At 32.0% G+C, this 21,806-nt stretch overlaps 1 protein-coding gene across 11 annotated transcripts; it reads right to left on the bottom strand.

The window, feature by feature from the left end:
- Positions 1 to 17: 17 nt before the first annotated feature.
- On the bottom strand, positions 18 to 18,635 carry LOC132279307 (GDSL esterase/lipase At5g45960-like). 11 transcript variants are annotated; one of them, XM_059781241.1, is made up of 8 exons: positions 18,178 to 18,635; positions 15,684 to 15,709; positions 14,385 to 14,539; positions 13,025 to 13,069; positions 4,548 to 10,772; positions 4,308 to 4,438; positions 2,719 to 2,952; positions 18 to 712 (listed from the first exon to the last, which is right to left on the bottom strand). In XM_059781241.1, the coding sequence occupies exons 5-8, from the start codon at positions 4,834 to 4,836 to the stop codon at positions 170 to 172; spliced, it is 1,197 nt and encodes a 398-aa protein (XP_059637224.1). In that variant the 5' UTR covers positions 4,837 to 10,772; positions 13,025 to 13,069; positions 14,385 to 14,539; positions 15,684 to 15,709; positions 18,178 to 18,635; the 3' UTR covers positions 18 to 169. The 11 variants fall into 11 exon arrangements, with proteins under 11 accessions (XP_059637224.1, XP_059637225.1, XP_059637226.1 ...); XM_059781242.1 differs by having other exon boundaries at positions 15,636 to 15,709; XM_059781243.1 differs by having other exon boundaries at positions 15,601 to 15,709.
- Positions 18,636 to 21,806: the final 3,171 nt, after the last annotated feature.

The raw sequence follows: 21,806 nt of genomic DNA on the forward strand, positions 1-21,806 counted from the left end.
CCATGCTAATTTTTTCAATTGAAATCAGGGTGCAGAGCAAGAACAGGTTTGTTGATACATTCATTTATTTAAACCAATCCATCTATACAAATCACTGGCATTATTGAATGTAGTGATGATATATATATATATATATATGTATGTATGTATATATATGTTTAATTGTAGACTAGTTATGGATGAAGGAATCAATAACGGAACGGATGGACTGAGACTGAGAGAGGATGTCGTATGTCTTTTGAGTTGGGTGTACTGAATCCCAGAAAACATATTTGGAGGCATCACCGCAAACAGCTGATTCTGAATTGCATAATATTGATGCTTCAACAAGCCCGGTTCCACAACAACCATTGCTAACATCTTCAAAACCTACAGAAAGGTCATAAACAGATCGAAGGTCGCGATTTGAACTTCCTCTGGTGCAGGAATTAATAGAATGATCGTTGGACTTACCAAAATGGCCCTGCCGTTGGATCATGTCACTCAACGGTTTGTATATGTCGATGTAAAGGATGTTGGTGGTGTTGTTTTGCATGGATTTGAGCTTATTTTGGAGAATATTATTGTAATCTCTAGCCACGGATGATAGTGTTTCAACACAACGACGTTGATGAAATGCGTCTCCGGAATAAAGGGTGATGGCTACAGGCAAGCAACCCATCGGAGGTAATCCGGCGACCAAGATTTGCCGAGCTCCCTGCTCCGTCAAATCCTATAAATCCATAAATCATAACTTAGTTAGAATCATGATATTTTTCACTCATATATATATATATATATATATATATATATATATATATATATATATATAGTAAATTCATATAAATATTTTGTTGGAAAAACTTACTAGGCGTTCTTAACTAGAAATTTTGAATGAACAATGCTTGGGTTCATCCCTAGAAGAATGAAGTTCATCCTCTCAGCTATTATGTTCAGGACCCAAGCATTTTCCATTTTGAATTATTCCCAACTTTTTTTTCTTATCCAGTAAATAAAGTAAGAATTTCCAAGTTACTAAATTTTTTATGAAAAAAAAAAAAAAAAAACAAAAACAAAACAAACATATATGTAAGGTATAATTAATTTTAATATAAAAAAGATCTAGATCTGCATTTTGGATATTTAATAGCTCCTTGTTCTAAAATTGGCCAAGTGCATAAAATTTTACTCACTCCATATTTGAATAAGTGTGTTAATTATCCTTCATTCTTATAACATGGTGAGAAATACCCTTTAAACAAAAATCTGACATAAAGTAATGATGTAATACATATTTTGCTCTTTTATTCTCACAAAAAAGTCTAAGAAGGTACGTGTTAACAATCTTATAATATATAAGGGTATTATGTGCACATTTAATCAACTTTTAAGAAATTTTTTTCTTACTTTTTCAAGAAAAACAATAAAAAAATTCTCTCCAAACTCATTTGAGTACAATACGGAGGCATTCACAAGTCTGGGTCCACTCAATTTTTTTTTGTTTAGTAATATATCCTATTAATTTATTCATTTTGATATATATTACCTACAAAATTACATTGCCGTCCCTACTGAAATTATTAAAAAATTAAACTATTTTCCTTCTCACATAATTTTCTGGCTCCTCTCCAAGTACAACGGCCTACAAGCTCAATCGCAAAAGACACGAGCAGCTCTATTACAGTTTCACTCGGGAAAGACGCAGTAGTTTTCCTATATATACACAAAATAACACAAGGGAGCTTCTCTTTTTGTAATCCACTCATTTCTTATATATATATATATATATATATATATATATATATATATTACTTAAATGACAAACTGACTTCTATATGCTTGGTACTTCCAAGCATATAGAAATGGCGCTAGGGGTGAGCAACTAAAATCGTCAATTTGTCAATTCGGTCCAAACCGATTTGATCCTTGTGGTTCGATTCAGTTTTCAAATCTTATGATTCGGTGATGACTTAAAAAAATAATGATCCGTTATTCACGGTTCAATTAATGGATTGGGTTCTAGAAAACCCGATCCGATCCGTTAACCAAACTGATTCCATCCGTGACCTTAATTCTATATTAATATTATATATATATAACTATATATATACACTAACTATATTTCTATATTTTTTTTTATTCATTATTTAATGCTTTAAGTTAATCCTAAATCACCAAAGTCATTAGTCATTTTTAATTATTACTAATTTGAAATTTTAATAGCCATAAAGTGTAATCATATTGGGCTGTTTGAAAAGCCTAATTCGTATTTTAATGGGCTATAAAGTGTAATCATATAGGGCTGTTTGAAAAGTCCAATCTGTAGAAACCGAACCGGTCCGTTATTTCACGGATCGATTTGGTTCAGATTGAAAATCCTCACGGATCGATTCGGTTTCAAATTTCATCAATCCCTAAAAATCGAATTGGATTGAACTTTATCCCCAAACCGGACCGATCCATGATCAACCCTGAGAAATGCTCCCTATATATATATATATATATATATATATATATATAACAAGAACAAATTCAAATGCCATATGTAGCACTCAACCATAAATATACATATATATATATATATATATATATATATATAACATGCATATATATATATATATATATATATTATATGGTTAAAGCATTAATTCAAGCAAGATCAAATGAACAAAAAAATTTGATAGAATGTGGCATTATCATTTGTTTGATGATGACAGTGAACAATAGAAGTTAACAAACCTGCAAGAACTTTTGGATGTGTTGCATCAAAAACTGAGTGTAAGTTGAGACCGAGTAGCTTTTTCGTCGAAATGGTGTACCAAAATAATTGAAAACGAAGTCGTTTGTGCCAGCACTAACAACGAATATAGCCCTCTCCATCAGATTTTTGGTTCTTTTCTTTCCTATAGCCACCTCAACTCTTGATTTATATTCTTTCAAGTATTCCACTTGTTTTGGGATTGGAATGACTTGCTGTACAACGACATATTCAATTCAATTCACAAGTTTATCAGCAACACAGTCAAAATAAAAACAAAATATTATGTTAAATTGTTAATCAATATAAATCATCAAAATCTCTATTTATACTCCTTATTTGAAAAGGTGTGCAAATAACACCCTAATCTTTTTAAATTGTATAAAAATACACCTCAATCATAAATTAGTACTGTAATACCCGTTTTACCCTTTTACTTCTTTCAAAAATGCCCAAGGAGGTATATTTGCTAATAATATTATAGTATAGGGGTGTTATGTACACATTACCTTGTATATATATATATATATATATATTTGAAACTTTTTTCTCTATATATATTTCTAAATTCTTTTTTTTTTTTTTTTCTTGAAACTTAAAGAAATTGTAAAAATAAGGATTTAAATTTTTTGAGATTTCAATTTACTATTTTCTACTATTTTTTTTTTCTTTATTTTTTTTTTTTCGTACCAACACTGTTAAACTAAAAAAAATAAAAAAAACAATATCAGTGTGCACTGGTTTTCGCAGCTTGGAGAAGATTTGTTTTCTTTAGTTTGCACTTTATTTTTATTTTTTATTTTCTATTTTTATCTTTACTTTTCTTTATACTTTTATTTATTTATTTATTTTTATTTTCTATTTTTATCTTGTTCATTGCCAATGTCCTCCAATGGTGTCCTTTTTGGTCATTTTACAAAATTATTTATTTTTATATATTTTATAAAATGGTTCAGTAAGAGTAATTTAGTCAACTTAGGGTTTAAATTTGTTAGAGGGACTTATTTGCACCAGATTTAAACTTTAATGGTATTTTTTGCATGAGAGGAGCATCCTCCAATTAATAGTGCCCTTTTCTATCATTTTTCAAAATTATTTATTTTTATATATTTTATAAAATGGTTAGTAATTTAATCAACTTGGAGTTTAAATTTATGAGAGAAATCTATTTATACCAAATTGAAACTATACGTGTGTTTTTTGTTTAGGAGTATATTCTACACTTGACCCTATCTATATACTTGTGTAAAATCACTTTAAAAATTTCTTCATTACATCTTGCACGATTATCTTAATTTAATTTTATCACTCAAGTTCAGTCCATATATTTTTAAGCCCAGATAACTATAAAATTCTTGGTATGCATTCCCTTAATTCATTATGAGTGCTGCAGAATTCTTTGTTCATATTATAATTTATTTACGTGAAAAAGTTGCAAGTGAACTACGTGCATGCCCCTATTATCCAATTAATTGTTAGGTTGTTTGGTCACTGACAGTATATATGACATTTTTATATATATATATATATATATATATATATATATGGATGTATATGGAGAGAGAGAGACACTTAGTTGTGGTGTAAGAGGGTCGAATCCGGAGGAAGCAGAGGCAAAACTAACTCCAGTCATCAGCTCCTGGAGGGTAAGCGTTGGGTCCAAATATGGTGGCACGAAATCTTTGATGCCCACATATGAAACTGTTCCAAACAAATATATACACCAAATGAATCATAATTTACGATTATGAACTAATAATTGAATACCCATAAATCTAAATTAACTACGATGTTACCAATTTAAACACACCAATAAAATCTGTAACGAGGCGTCCATTAGAAAACCTTCCAGTCGGAATGTGGTTCGGAAAATCTCTGCCATAAGGTGGAAAATTGCTCTTAAATGGAGACATGATGTAGTTATTGTTTCCGGAATCAACTGTCGAGTCTCCGAATATGAAAGCTGCCGGAATTGAATTGTTAATGGGCTTCTGATTATTGGGAATTAGGGTTTGAGCAGCTGAATCAGCTTTTGAGATTAAAATTATCAGCATAGAAAAGAGTGCAGTAATTAGAAAGTGTGTCTGAGCTGAACTCATATTGGCTAGCTCGGAGAAGAAAATAACTTCTTGTGTGTGTGTGTGATGAGAAGGATAAGTTCTCAGTTAGTGGGATAATTTTGATTGGAATTAATGGAACACACATCATTTATAGTAGGAGAAAAGTTTATAATACCCATGTTGTTATGTTCTTACCCTCTCAATTAATGAAACACAGATCTCTTTTTTTTTATTTATTTATTATTATTATTATTATTTCAATTGTCTAACATATTATAAGTGGGATTAAAGTTGACTCACTCAAGTGTCATGCCAAGCGTGTATCGAAGAATTTTTCTTGTTTTTTTTTGGCTGTTGAACGGTACAACGGGTGTAACCGGACGTACCATTTGTCTAATACACATGTTCGCACATGTATGGTATATTATACATGTCAATAATAAACGGTTGAATGCGCCCATTATACAATACAACATGAACAATGAAAATTTTCTCGTTCACTTGAGGGTATTTGGAATCGAATTGCTATCAATTCCTCCCACCATTAGAGTAGATGAATAGGTATTGTAATTTGATCACAACGAAAACATTAAGAGTATAAGTTTTATCCCAATCAAATAAGTTATAACATTGGGTAGACAACCCCAATTGGATGACTTAAAATTTTGAATTGGATGACAAGCGCCGGACTGGTTAGAAGTGGGCTTAGCTTCAACCCGGCAACAACTGCAAGTATTGAGTGGTTTCAGTCATAATTCCATTATAAATATGAAACTGAAGTTTCTCAAACTGACTGACAAAATAAATACTCGAGCAAGATAGACTCCAAAATGAGCCTTTAAAGTAGATGAGAATGGTCCCGTCATTGATCATGGCATTTGAAAGACACTACGCGTAACTGTTTAGACCAGAAATTGTGAATGCTTATCACTTCAGTGCTATCAATTTCAAATTTTTGAAAAGTCCACATATATATATATAATACATACAAACACACACACACACACACGCACATGGCGACTTGAAGTTCTCATCTAACTTCAAATACAACATTAACCTCTTATTTGATTCAGACACACACATGGCGACTTGAAGTTCTCATCTAACTTGAAAAACAACATTAACCTCTTATTTGATTCAAGTCTGAATAACATTGTCAGAGACGGATCCAGGAAGTTGTGGGAGCGGGGCAAAAATAAATTTAGTGTAATTTTTTTGTAATTTTAGAGGGGGTAAAATAAAAACTTTATACTTATGTAATTGAAAATAAGGAAACTTAGTGGTGTATAACAGGACAAAATAAATAAATAAACAAATAAATCAGTGGGGGCAATTGTCCCCATTGAGTGTAATGTGCATCCGTCATTGAACACTGTAACACTTTTGTACGCTAATGTCATGTTCAAAATTTACTTAAAACCCAATCATATCAATTTCAAGATTTTTGAGTAAATCTTGAAAAAAAATGTTTTGTCCATAAAGAAACAAATATTTTGCATTAAAAAACAGTAAAAGCAAAATAGGTATGATAGTTATTTAACACATCCAGGTCAAGGTCAACATTGATAGGGGAGGTCAGTATTATATTTGAAAATATAGGAGAGACCCATATTATTTAAGTAATCTATTGATGAGGTAAGTGTAAGTATCGCTAAAATAAAATAATATATTAAACAAACAAACAAACAAAAAAGAGTCAGAGTATGTGATATTACTATGGGGGTGTCAAAGTTTGACACGACCTGTTAACATGACTCGAACATGACACAAGTTAAACGGGTTTAAATTGACCTTAAACGGATTCGGATTATAAACGAATCGACATGATTAACTAATCGTATGATATTTGGGTTGAGGGTTTAACCCGTGTAATCCATTTATACATGTTTAACTATACTAATAATAAACAAATTTTTATTTAAGTTTCAAAATAACTATTTTAATTTGTGTTTTATACTTTATTATTTAGTAAATTAGAGAGTATTTAGTAATTTGGTTGGATTGAAACTTATATTTTTCTAGTACTTATTGTTTGATTGAGTATTATTAATAATTTAAAAAATATAATGTTTTGTTTTAATAAATAGATCATTAAATAGGTTACATCTGTAACCCTTTAATAAATGGGTTGGATTAGAGTTCAAGTTGCTGACACGATTATTAAAAATGTCTTGTTTGAATTGAATTATTAAATAAAATATTTTTATATTAACACAACACGATTATGATCGACAAATATAAATTGCCACACCTAAATTACTATCAATAAATGTAATTAATGACGAAGGTACAGGAACACTGAAAATTATCCAAGTAAGAATTGTTATTAATATTTTCTTTCTCCTTAATTTTTCAATCCGGCTATCTCTTGATGCAATAATTTATTCTAAGGCAGTGAGCTGCATTGATGACGATGGTCTACGTTTTTGTTTGCTTCCACTCAGTGCTAGTTGGTTCTCTGTTGGTTACGAACCCACAATCATTAATTTTTCAGTCTACCAAATTTAATACCCGTCGAAGCATGTAAAACGATAATTTCGTTGTTTCAAACTTGTTGCAACTTGCAAATTTGCAATATGTCCCATATATATATATATGTGTGTGTATGTATGTGAATTTAAAAATCCAATGTCCTTTCTGTATCTGTTTTAGGGGCCAATCATTACACATCTGTCTCTTCTCCATCCATTTTTTTTTTTTTTTTAAAGAAAAAAAAAAGTAAATTGGATTAACAAAAATCTTAATTTTGAAATTACAAAATTGCTAATCTCAAGATAAGAATATTATTTTAAAAATTAGGGGTGCGGAAGCTTGAAAAATCGGACTTTCTAAGATAACAAGAACAATCAAATTATTATTTAGTGATGTTATTTTTTTTTTATTTTAACATAAAGTTCTTTGTGCACGTAAAATGAAAAATTAGAAAGATTAATTAACACTTGATCTGAAATCTTGTTTGATGGTATATAATTCGGGAATGACCTCATAAACGACATAATTAGAAAATGTTACCAATACGTTTGGGAACCCCAAAAAAATCACACATTGTTGTATAGCCTTAATTAGACTATGGTCCACCAACCCCACTTTTACTTGGGATTCCATAGTCGTATTGATTAAGTTTCAATGCGTCCATAAAAAGTTCAAATTCAATAAGAACTCCTTCAATATTTATTTGCTATTTACGTGAAAGAGGCAAGTTGGAATAACTAATGACGTGACTCATTGATTTTGCATACACGTTTATAAAGAATCATCCACAAATATGAACAAATATATGGGAGTGGATCATTAAGACAATGTCATTAACAATAATATTATTTCTACTCACATGAAATTAATGAGACTTATTTGACTGTTAAATTTCCTATAATTACTCTTTTATTATATCTAGTCATTTGTCATTGGACTTAAATTATTATTATTATTATTATTATTTTTCAATTTTAGTAATGGGCCAGTTCTACATCCAAACTGACTAATCACTTATGAAGTAGGTAGCATAAACACAGATAGCATAAACACAGATACGAGAGTAACTGCATCACACAAGTCTCAAATTCAGAATGCTAATAAAAAAAGGAAATAACAAGATTATCATTTATGAATCAAACACAAACATTTTTATATATTTAAAATTTTTTTCCGGTGCTTCTCAGATCTGTATATTTGCTTTTTTATAGGATTGAAACATAAAATTCATAAATACTCTCTGCTTTGGATATTGGATTAGCAAGAACCTCTGTATCTAATTGATGGATAATGTCTATGACTTTTTCTTTTTTTATTTTTTAATGATTCGTATTGATTCAGGAACTCTCATGCACGAATTTATGCTAAATTGTTTATATACTGTGCTGATGTTAATTTTATGATTTCTTCATACACTCCAACTGCAACAAGATCAGGGGATAAATGACAAGGACTGCACTTAATTTGAAAGATTTGTCTAGTTTTCGTTGTATCTGATATTAATGCTAAGGGTGTGTGGTTAACTGGGTTTAAATAGGAAAAAAGGCTATAACAATTAATCCATATACAATTCACGCAACAGGCCATTAAAAATTCGTATTAACATTCTATATTCATTGAATTATTGCAAACTAACATTTATGGGTTGGAATAACCCCGGTCCCTAGATATTTAATACTCTCTCGTCGTTCAAGTCAAAGTAAAAAAGTATTGTCAAAATTCTATTGAACACCTCAACTAATTTTATTTGAAAAAGAATATAAAATATATCCAAAAATAATGTCTCTGCAACATGACATGTGCAACCGATTAATTTCAACCAGTTGCACTTTAAAACCTTTCAAAAATCTCAAAACAAGGTTGAAAGATTTCCAATGGATTAGATTCTGTCACATGACAGAATCTAGAGAGTTCATAAACCAGGTGGAGAACTTCCAACTTGATCTCTTGACCACAAATCACAAAGCAAATGAAGGTAAAAAAATATATTCACCACCCTCAACCTTGTATGTAGGAATATGCATTAATGTAGGAAAATAATAGAATCTAGCTTAACTTTCTAACTCATCTACACTTCTACCTTAAAAAAAAAAATGTTAGCTAATTCATGACAGGTTCGGGTTGGATTTTGGGTTGCTAAACATGGATGAATCCAAGCCTAGACCAAATTCCAAATAACACTGCCAAAACCCCAATTTTTTTGGATTGGGCTTTGGGTTTGCCCCGCCGAGTTATAGTCTTTGTCATAGGATCAGGTCCTCTCAGAAGTTGTACCCAAAAAAAATATATAAATAATTGGAAAAAAAAAACGGAGAACTCAATAAATGTTACAATGTAATGCACCTTATTTTAACTTTTTTCAAACATTTTATATTAGACACTACTCCCCTACTATAGCTGTGATCGTCTCCTCATCCTAGCTAACTAGTTTGTTCTTGTATAGACACAACATATCTTATATTTTTAATATATTGAATGTTTGAAATTATTCTACTGGGATTGATTCTCAAGAATTAGATATACTTCTTATAATTATTCCCTGCATTCATCGGTGGTGAGTTCTTCTTCGACCACATCGACCATTCGACCTTCTTCGGCTTCAGGTTTCTGATTATCATCTCCAACAATTGTGAGTTCTTTCTACTTTTCCATGAAGGCCCCTCTTTCTCTCTCTACACACATACATGTATATACTTATATCACTTTCTACTTTTCTAGAGACCGATGTGGTGGATTTATTTTTGTTTTGATGGCTATTGTTAGATTTGGTTTAAAGCTTATTTTATTGTTTTGTATATGATGAATTTTTTCTTTTTTTTTTTGGAAGTTTTTAAAAAGAGAACATGGTGATGATGTTGATACCAAAGAAAGAACATGGTGCATGTGGTCCAAAAAATAATATAAAAAAATAAATAAAATTAGTGTTTAGGGACGGTACATGCTGTCCTCAAAATTATATGCATCAGGGACGTTCATAAAAACTGTCCTTAATATATAGAGTATTAGGGACAATCTCTACCGTCCCTAAAATTTATTAGGGACGGTATTATTTGGGACAGTAAATACTGTCCTTAAAAGTCGAGTTTTTTAGTCACAGTCATATTTTACTGTCCCTAAAGCTCTTTTGGCACGCAACAATTAGGGACGGACAGAATTTCTTTTCAAAATCTTGTTTCATTTTATAAACAACATATCAACAACTTCTCCTCCACAATAATCAATCAAAACCTCCACATACGATGATCCCATACTCCCATGCTTTCAACATTTTAAAACAAGAAATAAAAATGGCCTCCACACGGGCTGATGTACCAATAATGTAATAAAGTTCAAGATACACCGCAAAATTGGTCACTTAAAGGTACGTGACCCCCCTAAGTATGAGTATAAAAAGCATTAAAATTGTGCAATCATAAAAGAAGCTTAGTATTTGACCTTTGTTGTAAACTGGAACCATAAAAATTCTGATTCTTCTACTCCTAATGAATTGGTGATAATCAATCCTGTCAGGAAAAAATATTTCAAAAATGTAATGCCAACAAATACATAAAAAATCAAATCGTACGATTAATTTAAGAAATATAATAATAAGTTAATGAATGACTAATTGACCTGAATAATTTTCACATATTTCTTAGGCCATACAACTAAGCTTATGTTAGCATCACGAAGATAAAAATTTCCATTTAGGTTTGCTCGATACAAAGGACAGTTACTGACCAAGATATCATCAAAGAAACCTATAGAAAAATTATTTATATTCGCACATAAAAGAAACCTCCTGCACTCCACTCCCTAGACCTTACCATAATTTATTTATTTACTTTATTTTTTATGGAGTAATATTTGTTTAAGGTAGCTAATATTGCTATAAAAATAGACTAATTAACAAGAGAAAAGGAAAGTTGATAAGAATACAAGTGTCTCCCAAGGCACAAGAAAGCAAAACAGTTCTACATGTTTCATCAATTCACAAGAGTCCGTACATAGTTCTTTAAGGTAGCTGGGTGGAGCAACACATGGCATTTCATGATCCCATATTATAATTCCTAGCTCCTAAGTTTTTAAACTCATTAATCTCGTAATTAATTAACATAAGACTTGATATTTAAACAGGTATTAAAGCTCAAGGAACAGCTCATTAAGGTAGAGAAGGAGATACAAAGGCTACTGGAGCGATCGGATGGGGTTTCAAGCAACAGTCCGAGTTCATCATTCTCAATGGATGCATTGGAGCCCCCTTTTATGAGAATTCGGGATGTAAGGATTGGAAAATGTCTTGTATTTGTTGGTTCTAAGTGAGGTTTGCCTTTTTAATGTCAAATGTTAACCAAAAGGGTTCATGGTTATTCTATCTATATTGGTATCACAAGGGCAATTCAGGGGCATTTCAGTCATTATACTCATGAGTGTGTATGTGTTATACTCTTACTATATGCTGCAATATACCACAGAGGTTATTATCAGGTATATATATACATCACAGCCATTGCAGCAATATATATCCTTGTTAAGGGCAATTATGGTATTTCCTAGTATTTTCATTGTGCAATAAAGGACCCCCTACATTGAGCCACATGAACAGTGGTCCTAGAGTGATAGGATAATAACAGAAAAATGAAGCTCTTAATTGTATATGTATCAGCATTGTACAATGACAATGTAGGCTGCAGAAAAGGTGGTTTGTGTGATACAAGCTAGGGCTGCACTCAGGTTGCTTGGTCTATTCAGTGTATACAATGTCAGATTATATTAGTATCTACAATTGGCCAGTGATGGAGAATACTCATCCACACTAGGGCAACAATTTCTTGATATATATATGCTGTTATAGCAGCAGCAGAAGGGTGTACAAGAGAGAACCTGAAAATAAGCTTTAGAGCTGAGAGTGTGCACTTTTTGAGAGCCAAAAATGAACCTCATGAGCTGAAAATGAAAAGGTCCTCGAAAGCTAATAGTTCAGGATGATTTCAAAGTGATTCTTTGAAGAGTTGTGCTGTGTTTGAGCTCTGGAATCAACATACAAAGGTGCTAATCTAATGAAGACTATAAGGGGCTGTGAAGCTTATTTTATGGTGAAAAATGAGACTGAGAAGGTGAAAATTTGTTGTGGCTATTTCTTAAACTAGAACAAGGGGTGAGCAAGTGTATCTTGGTGGTTTATATCAGCTGAAGTCATTTGGGAACACATATCAAAGCTGGTATAGAATCTCATATCTCAAACCCTCAATTTAACTTGTTTTTCTGGTTTATACTGTTGGAACTGAGTTTATCATGATATAATCTTGTTGTACTATGTTTGTACATCATCTGAGCATGATTATATTGATGATTTGAAGCTGTTGAAGTTGATTATAAACCAGAAAATTGGTTTGTTCTTGTTTTGACCTCATAAACCTCACTAAATAAGGTTTTCAGTTTAAAAAGCCTGCTGAGTGTGTGCTGTGACTGAAATTCAACTGTTTCATTGCTATGTTCTTTATCTGTGTAATGGTAATTTGATATTACATGACTGAGAAAATCAAAAACAAAAGAATGTAGCTGAGAAATCAATTCAATTACAATTAATTATTACATGTAGGAAAAAAAATTATTACATTTTGGTTGGTTCAGATTTATATAAGTCAGGGTTCATGCCAATTGCAATTAATTATTAATGCATTACACCATAAAATTTCGTTGCATCCAGTGACACGAAAATAGATAATCAATTCCACTAAACATAAGTGTGTGATTGCAATAAAAGGATCTTTACCTTCAAGCTCTACCATTGCCTTCTTTATCACAGGCATGAATTTACCTGCAAAAGAAATTGATTTTACAGAAAAAAGTTGGAATTTTTAGTACAAAAATTAACACGAAAGATTCAATTCAACTAACAAAATCGGCCTCAAGATTATGGAATTTCCATTTATATTCTCCCAAAGGAAAATTTCAGGATGGGGGCAAAGACAACTGCAGCTCCACCTATTTTCAGAGAGTTGCTTAATGCTGTTGTTGCGAAGCTAAGCTTATTGTATTTTCGCTCTACCCTCATAATCTCAGTTTCCCATCATACTTATAGATGAGACCACGGAGTGGCGGTAGCTTGTATTGAGGTTGGCACGTAGAAAGAGCAAGCTGCTTTCTTAACGGCATGTTATTTGAAGAGGGTACGGAAAGCAAGAAAAGATGGAGCAGTCATATGTTGAACCGGGGTAGTAATCCAAGACAACTAGCAATCCTTTCACTGTTGTGTATCGCTCACTCCCTCCCTACTAGCATTCTTCCTTTGTCTTCTCTAAAGAAGGGCAAGGTTTGGATGTGCTCTAGATGCCCTTCATAATGCAATTTTTTTTTTTTTTCCCCGCTAAGGATATAAAGAAAATTATATATATATATATATATTATCAATAAAGATTATAGTACAATTATTATCTTTCTTCCACCCTAACAAAATTAAACTGCAAATGGTTATTTTTCCAATTAACTAGCTTTCAGAAATATTGTTCTTCTAAAGTCATATATATTCCAATTAACCTCATCTATTGGTCACATTTTGGTTACATTTCTATCTTACAATGGTCTGACATAATTATTGACCTTTTCTCTACCTTCCCATTTTTCTTAGAAATGCTTTTTTCTATTTTTGATTTCTACATATGAAACTTTTTTAGTAAGTTTTAGTGAATCATTCCCATCTCTAATTTTACAATTCCTTCAACATCTATATAATGCTACAACATCTATATAATGGTATTATGTTCTCTGTTATGCCCCTTCTCATTCAACTTCCTATCATTTATTTTTTCTTATTCATTTTTATTGGCTTCTTCTAGCATGTCGAGTACTCAGACCCATACTCCAAAAGATGCACCTTGTTCCATTCACGTTGTGTCCACCCTGGTGCAATTTTCTATAGACAGATTTGATAGCTATTATAGATAAAAAAAAAAAAAAAAACCACATAACAAGAAAGACATATCAAGAAAAAGCAAATGCATGACCGATTGTAAACTATTACCACCAATTTTCTGTGTAGTATAACATAAACATAAAAATTACGTTCACAATATATAAATACATATCCATGCTAAAAAGACATGTCTAAGTTGGTTAGTAGAGGATTAATGTACCTTAGGACTAATAATTCTCAAATGGTCTTATTTCGAACTTCTTCAAGTTTCTTCAAAATCTCTGTTGGAGTTATGTCCAATTCATCTGCAATTTTTCATTGCAGATCCAGCGGCAATGTTAGGAACTGCTCACACAAATCTCTATCAATCACATCCTACAAAACCATTTCAAAATTTCAGTTTTGTTCCAACATTAATTGGAAAGACCGAGCAGGAAAAAATGAATGCCAAATTTTCTCAACATATTCGAATAATTAAGATGCAGAATTACTAAGATACATGTTGCCACTTAAAAAAATAATAATAATAATAAATAAAACAATAATATGATGCCAGCCCAGGCATTCAATATAATGAACTATTATTAATAGTGGTGGTATCATCATCAGCAGCAGCAGTTCTAAGCACTGGCCAATACCTCTAACTGGAACTGTTTTAGTTCAAGTTTGACATGCTAACACTCAACTAAACACACTGGAAATGTGTCAAATCTTTGAAAAAAATAATTAATAATAATAAACACAGTTGTTTCTTCCTATTTTCTATTGGAAGACTCAAATCTATGTGACCTATGAAGAACAAAAGCTTTTGCAAACGAGCCATTTCCATAGTGTATGGTTGATACTAAAACGTTTGTACAGGTCTCCAACACTACTTCAATGTATCAATACGTTGAGAACATATGTTTTTGATTTTTAATAGTTCTTTAATAATTCAAGACCCAAGTCAAAACATATCTTTAAAATTGATAAGCAGACTTCTTAGTGAATCATTCCCATCTATAATTTTACAATTTATATAATTTGCTTCTAGAGATGTGTGTGAGAATGGGATTATGAAAACACTTTTATCATTGTCATATATAGTGAAGGCTTCACTATTTATTCTTCTTGGGACTTAAGAAACTGAATATTTTATCATAACCATTCCAAATAAATGAATAAAATATATCATTCATTATAAATATTCAACTCAAATTCCATATTCCAACTAAATATTAGTTGCCGCCAACTCAAAATAACATCTAATTTTCAAGTATCATCACTCCGCCATAACAAATGTAGGAAATATACCTCAAAAAAATTAGTCACATCTAAGAACAAATAACAAACTTCATTAACCAAAACCAAAACACAAAATTAAACAAATATTTAAAGGGCAAAACTCATGTGCACCATAAATAACCATTCAGTATGTAAAAAGACTTGTCTAGTACACCAATGTTCATTTAACTAATGTATCTCTATACACCATTGTTGAAAACAGCATCCATGAACCACCAAAACTTAGTTAAAGCACCTCCATGTGTGAAGTCAGCCTGGCACCTATGTAATTTACAAAAAATATTATTCCAAATGTAAATATATACACTCAAACAAAGCAATATTTAGACATGCATAAATAATAAATCTCTTTAATCTAATTAATAAAATAAAATCCCCAGCAAGGCTTAACATAATAGCCAAGAAAAGCTCTCTATTTCATTAAAATCTTAGTTCCTCAAATAAGTACGAATCAACCAACTATATGAAAAGTAGCAAACCATACCACCACCAAAACTAATATTAATTACTCAAATAAGTTTCATTCTTAGCTAAATATTCAAACTTAGCAGGCAGGAATTTTTAAAAAAAGAAATGCCCATAAATACAATCAATATGGAAATATGGACAACATCTATCATTCTTCTTTCACTTTCAAGAATACAAATGAAACTAACTCATGAAATTCAAAATCTACCACAAAATGTTGATCTTCAAGATCAGTTGAGTTGGATATTAAGTGTTGAACTTCTAAATAATTGAGAATTGGGTAGTAAATACAATGTATGCAGGTGGGAGATCAGAGCAGGTGGTAGTAAATGCAATGTATGTAGGTGGAACCTAAAATGTGTTATTTATTGTATATGCATATATTTTTAAAATCTCTAAGTTTTTAGAGCAGATGGGAAAATTCATGAACCTCCACAACATGGATTGTTTTCGCATCGCTCACTGTTAAGCTTCTTTCCATGTTTATATGTCTATATGGTCCAGTGTTGGTCCTGAATCTTTATGGTCATTATCCATAATAAATTTAGGGATATGTTGGAAATAAAATAGCAAGTCCTAATCAGAATTTCTAATTGCTAATGAACTGCATTGCTGAATATGTTTAGAGAGAGAAATTCTTATATGTTGTATAATATTCATGCAGTACTTGTAATATCAAGTCTCTGGGAAGGTAAAGAGAGCATTTCAATTATCACAACTCACATACATTAGGGACTTTGATGAATGTTTGTTTTAATTTTGCCCATGCCAGTAGGGTTTGAAACCCATCTTCTTCTTCTTCTTCTTCTTCTTTTTTTTTTTTTGAATGTTGGTACCTATTTTCTACCTACTTGGATACTCTCAATCTTCTATAGTTCTATTTGATACTTTTGATAATACATAACACATTAGAGAAGGCTATTAGATAGAACATGTGTCCATCTAAGTTGAATACACAAAGAATATCTTTTAATTTTTAAGTTGTACTAAGTAATAGACAACGAATATCTTTAGCAACCAATTGGAATTGAGCATTTTAGGAGTAGATCCAAAACTGCTTGCAAACTCAGAAAATAATAATGAAAATCAGAAATTTTGAAATGGGACAACACTTAATTTCAATAAAGGGAAGAACAAGAATAAAAAGGATAGCAAAATATATTTTTAATGATATCATTAGATCTTTGATTAAATTTTTCTGTCTTCTTTTTTTTTTTTTTTGAATTTATGTTGTACAGAAATTTCATTTATTGATATGATTCTAATATTAAGAAGAAAAGACTGAGAAATGAAAGAAAAACTCCCAAACAGAGTACCAAAAATGTAATTAATGTGAAAACCTTTGGCATCTACCTACATACCATCATAAGAAACAAAGAAATGAAACATGAAAATTAAATAAGATGAAATAATTGTTATTCCAGGTCATCACATCCCCAACCCAACTCCGAACAATCAAACTCCAAAAAACAAGCATATCTATTCCATAGAATTATATAAATGTAGGCAAAAAAAAAAATTTCTTCATAAATACGCAATACAATCAATGTTATGGGAAAATTTATTCCATTATCAATTAAATTGAAATCATCTCATAGGACAGGAAATTCAACAAATTGTATACAAATATAAAAAAATAATGGAAATTTAGGTTTTGACCTGGTGGCGGCTGTGAACGTTGTTGTAGTATGGATAGGGGTGCTAGAGAGGCAATCGTGAAATCCCACCGAGAGAAAGATAGCATTATGAAATATGCCCCAGATCTCTTCGATTCTCCGGCCAAACTGAAACCGCAGTATTTTGAGAGAGATAAAAGAAAAGAAGAGTACTCGAGAGAGAACTAGAATGAGGCAGCGCTTGAAAGTCTTCAATGAGGGTAGAAATACGACAAGTATGCAAATCAAGGCGAACGAAGGTTGTGGTCAGTGGAATCAAGGACTGTGGCGGTCGGCGTATCATATTCTAGGGCTTCTCTTTGCGAAAGGACTGAAGAAAAATTAGGGGGAATTGGTTTTTGTTTTTGTTTTTTCAAGGTTTCCCATGTGAGTAAGGGGGGGTTTTGGTGGGAATAAACATTTTATTCTCTAGGTGGTATAAACAAATAGCTCGCTCAAATAGATCAAATCAAGAATCAATTCACAGACACACACACATATATACAAACATATGTGTATAAAAATGTATACATATAGAGAAAATTTTGTGAAAAAGATTAGACTGATAATGGAAAGGATGAGAGGCAACTATAACAAGGTACGTACCGTCGTCCATGGTGGCTCGATTCAACTTCAATTTTTCGTCGCTGGTTGAAAATCCTAACCTCTTCGCTAGTCGCTGACGGAATGATCGACACCGTCCGGAGTTCAATCAGAGAAAGATGAGTTTAGGAAATCAAGCTTTCTTTCCTCAAGTTACTGCCACCAACACGGTTCGTCCAAAGAAATCGATAGATGAGAGATTCGGGTCTCTCTCTTTCCACACTCTCGTTGAAGCTTCTTTGGGGAAGAAAAACTCTGAAATGGGTTTTTTCTTTTTTTTCTTTTTTTGTCCGCCTATTTACTTTGGCACTTTGGCGGGGGAGTGAAATTTTTTCGGTGGGAAAGTATTTTGGTGGGCTTTTTCCTTGTTTGGCCGGCTATTTTGGTGGAACTTATTTAAGGCGCAAAAAAGGCGCCTTAAGTGTGAAATTTATTCACGGGCTCTTTAATACACCGTAAAAGACTTAAATTCATTTTTTTAAATATATTTTTTAAGTAATTTTATTAGCTGTGCCTATTCAATTTGGTGGGCAGGTGTTATTGCTTATTTCCGGGGGGAAAAAAAATGCCTTAAATGTGAAAGTTTTCAACGAGGAACATTTATACTGTTAAAAGTGTACAAATATACCGTAGATATATCTAAATATTCACGACCTCTTTAATATACCGTAAAAACATTTTTCTACGACGATTTTACTAAATCCTCGTGGAAGCATGTCCTATAACATAACAATTACGAGAATTCTTTTAAAAACTCCGTAAATGATGGTAATCACGAGGCAAAATAAAAAGGCCCCGTAAATACTATGTCGTAAAAGCCCACATTTCTTGTAGTGATTTCTTCTCTCTCTATGCTTCTAAACATTTCATAAAGGGCACTTAGGAAAATGTTGTTGAGCTGAAAACTCCTGATAGTATGATGGTCTTCTATTTCTTATGCCTTTTTGAAGTTAGAGAAATGTTATTGGGCTAAAAAACTAAAAAGAGTGACCAAATTGGTGTAAGGAATTCAAAATGAACTTAAGCTATGTTTTATTGCATTGGTGTACTAAAATTAAAATCGTAGAAAATTATAGTTCAAATTTGGCTCAGTTTTTCTGAATATTAGGTGATCGTTGCAAAAAGGTTGATGTTGCCCATGTGTTGACGCGAGGATGTGCTATTGGAACCGGACATGCTAGTTGAGGTTCAGAGTGCTATGAGTGGGTTGGTGACAAGATGCACTTAGTTTCTCTTGGTGTTCTATAACTAACGATATGTCAGACGAAAAGTTTAAAAGAATTGGGGAGCCAAATGCTCCATTCAATGAATACATTCGCTTGTTTCTCATTTTGTTTAAACTCTTTTAACCTTAAAATTATTATCCGTTATCTATATATTTTCCGTTCTATCTCTGAAAATAATAATAATTAATAATACCAATGTGATTTTTTAACACGATAAACTTGTGGACTTGTTTGGGTCGATACTTGATAGGCAGCCCATAGAAGTTTTGTGGCAGCCTCAATTTTTTTCAAACTCATGGTGCTAAGCTTTGCCACAACTAACATTTTCTTGAGTGCATTCCCGTTAAATAGAAGTGTACTGTTACAAATAATTATTGATTATTTTGTACAATTCCAACAAATAGTATCCAATAAAAATAAAATCTCTCTTTAGTTTAGGGTGTTTATCTAAATGTCAATTAGTAACAAAAATGAATTGGAGTCTCGGTGAATGATTAATTATTTTTTGTAATATTATAAATTTAACATTCTTACATTAAGCTTATAAATAAATTGGGTAATTCATTCACCATCAGTATAATAAAAAAAGTAAAAACTATCCTTTTAAAAAATTAAATTCTCGAAAAGAAACACTAAGTACAGAATTTATTTTGAGATGAGTATATGTTTAATTTGAAAATTAGCTAGTTATGAAGGAGGGAATCGATAACGGAACGTAGGGACTGAAAGATGATGTGGTATGTCTTCTGAGTTGGGAGTACTGAATCCTAGAATGCATATTTGGAGGCATAAACGCAAACAGTTGATCCTGGATTGCATAGAAATGTTGTTTCAAGAAGCCCGGTCCCACAACAGCCATTGGTAACATCTTCAAAACCTACAGAAAGGTCAAACAGATCAACAGTCACGAATTTGAATTCGACTTCGATCCTTTAGTGCAGGAATTAATAGGATGGTCCTCCTATGTACGTACTTACTTACCAAACTGTCTCTGCCGTTGGATCACGTTACACAGCGGTTTGTATGCGTCCAGGTAGAGGATGGTGGTGCCATTGTTTTGCATGGATTTGAGCTTAATTTGGAGCTTCCGATTGAAGTCTCTAGCGATAGATGATAGGGTTTCAACACAACGACGTTGATAAAATGCGTCTCCTGAATAAATGGTGATAGCTAAGGCAAGCAACCCAATATTGGCGGTAATCCGGTCACCGTGATTTTCCAAGCTCCCTGCTCAATCAATTCCTATAAACCTATAAAACACAACTCATTAGAATCATCATACAACAATCATGATTCTTTTTACTCCATCTAAATCCATATAAATTTTTTGTTGGAAACCTACAAGGTGTTCTTCCCTAGAAATTTTGAATTATTTCCAACTTTTTTCTTATCATATGAAATTTAGTATGTAGTTATCTAAATTTATTTATGGAAAAAAATATATGCATGTAATATAGTATAATAAATAATAATAATAAAAAAAAACATGTTTGATCTTGCTTCAGCTCTATATTCTGAATAATTAATAACTCCTGGTTATAAAATACAATGAAACAAAATGATGAGTGGACAAAATTAATTGCAGTTCCAATGGACAAATGTACTAATGTACGGCTAGAAGCTTTTTTTTTTTAAAACCACCTTTTAATTGTATGGTACGAATTTAGGTCACATCAATATTGATTACATATATAACTCTGACCACCAACAGAACCACAATTAGGGCAGCCGGTATAGCAATAGCTATACCGGCTGGCAATGCAAATGTTGATTGCTAGCCACGTCAGCAATTGTGCTGACGTGGCTAATTACAGTAATTGACTAGTAAAAGTTGACCGAATGGTGATAGCTATTTGTTATTTTATTAATTTTTGCACTCAAGATTCATTGTGTTTTTAGGGTAAAGTGCAAAAAACCCCCCTGATCTTTACTCTCTCTTGCAAAAAACCCCCTTGAACTTTTATTTTAAAAGAAAACTCCCTAAACTATTTTAATTTTTGCAAAAAAACCCAAATGACACTGTTCCGTCATCTGATTATCATGTAAATTAGGTTATAATTTCAAAATGCCGGTACTACCCTTATTACTTATGGGATAATTAACGAAACCCCAAATTCACAAATCGCCATTGCCATCCCTGTGGAGGTCTCACCTTGCAACCCCAACTGAAGCGACACACAAAATGATCAGATAGAGTTACCTTCCGAAGAAAAAAAAAAATGATCAGATAGAGTGCGTCAAAACTCCAATGGAAGAAAGAGACCCTCCAACTCCAACTACACATGTACTCCATCTTTCAATTACCACAACAAGACAAGTCACGCCGGTCACGTTCATCTTCTTCACCACTGGTGCCTGAAGTTATTTGATAAATCAATCACCGCACTTGTACCATTCGCGCAACAA

The sequence above is a fragment of the Cornus florida genome, unplaced genomic scaffold, assembly GCF_030987335.1.
Source record: "Cornus florida cultivar Cherokee Brave unplaced genomic scaffold, ASM3098733v1 CherokeeBrave_3.0.0_Hap2_Chr10, whole genome shotgun sequence".
NCBI classification, from domain to species: Eukaryota; Viridiplantae; Streptophyta; class Magnoliopsida; order Cornales; family Cornaceae; genus Cornus; species Cornus florida.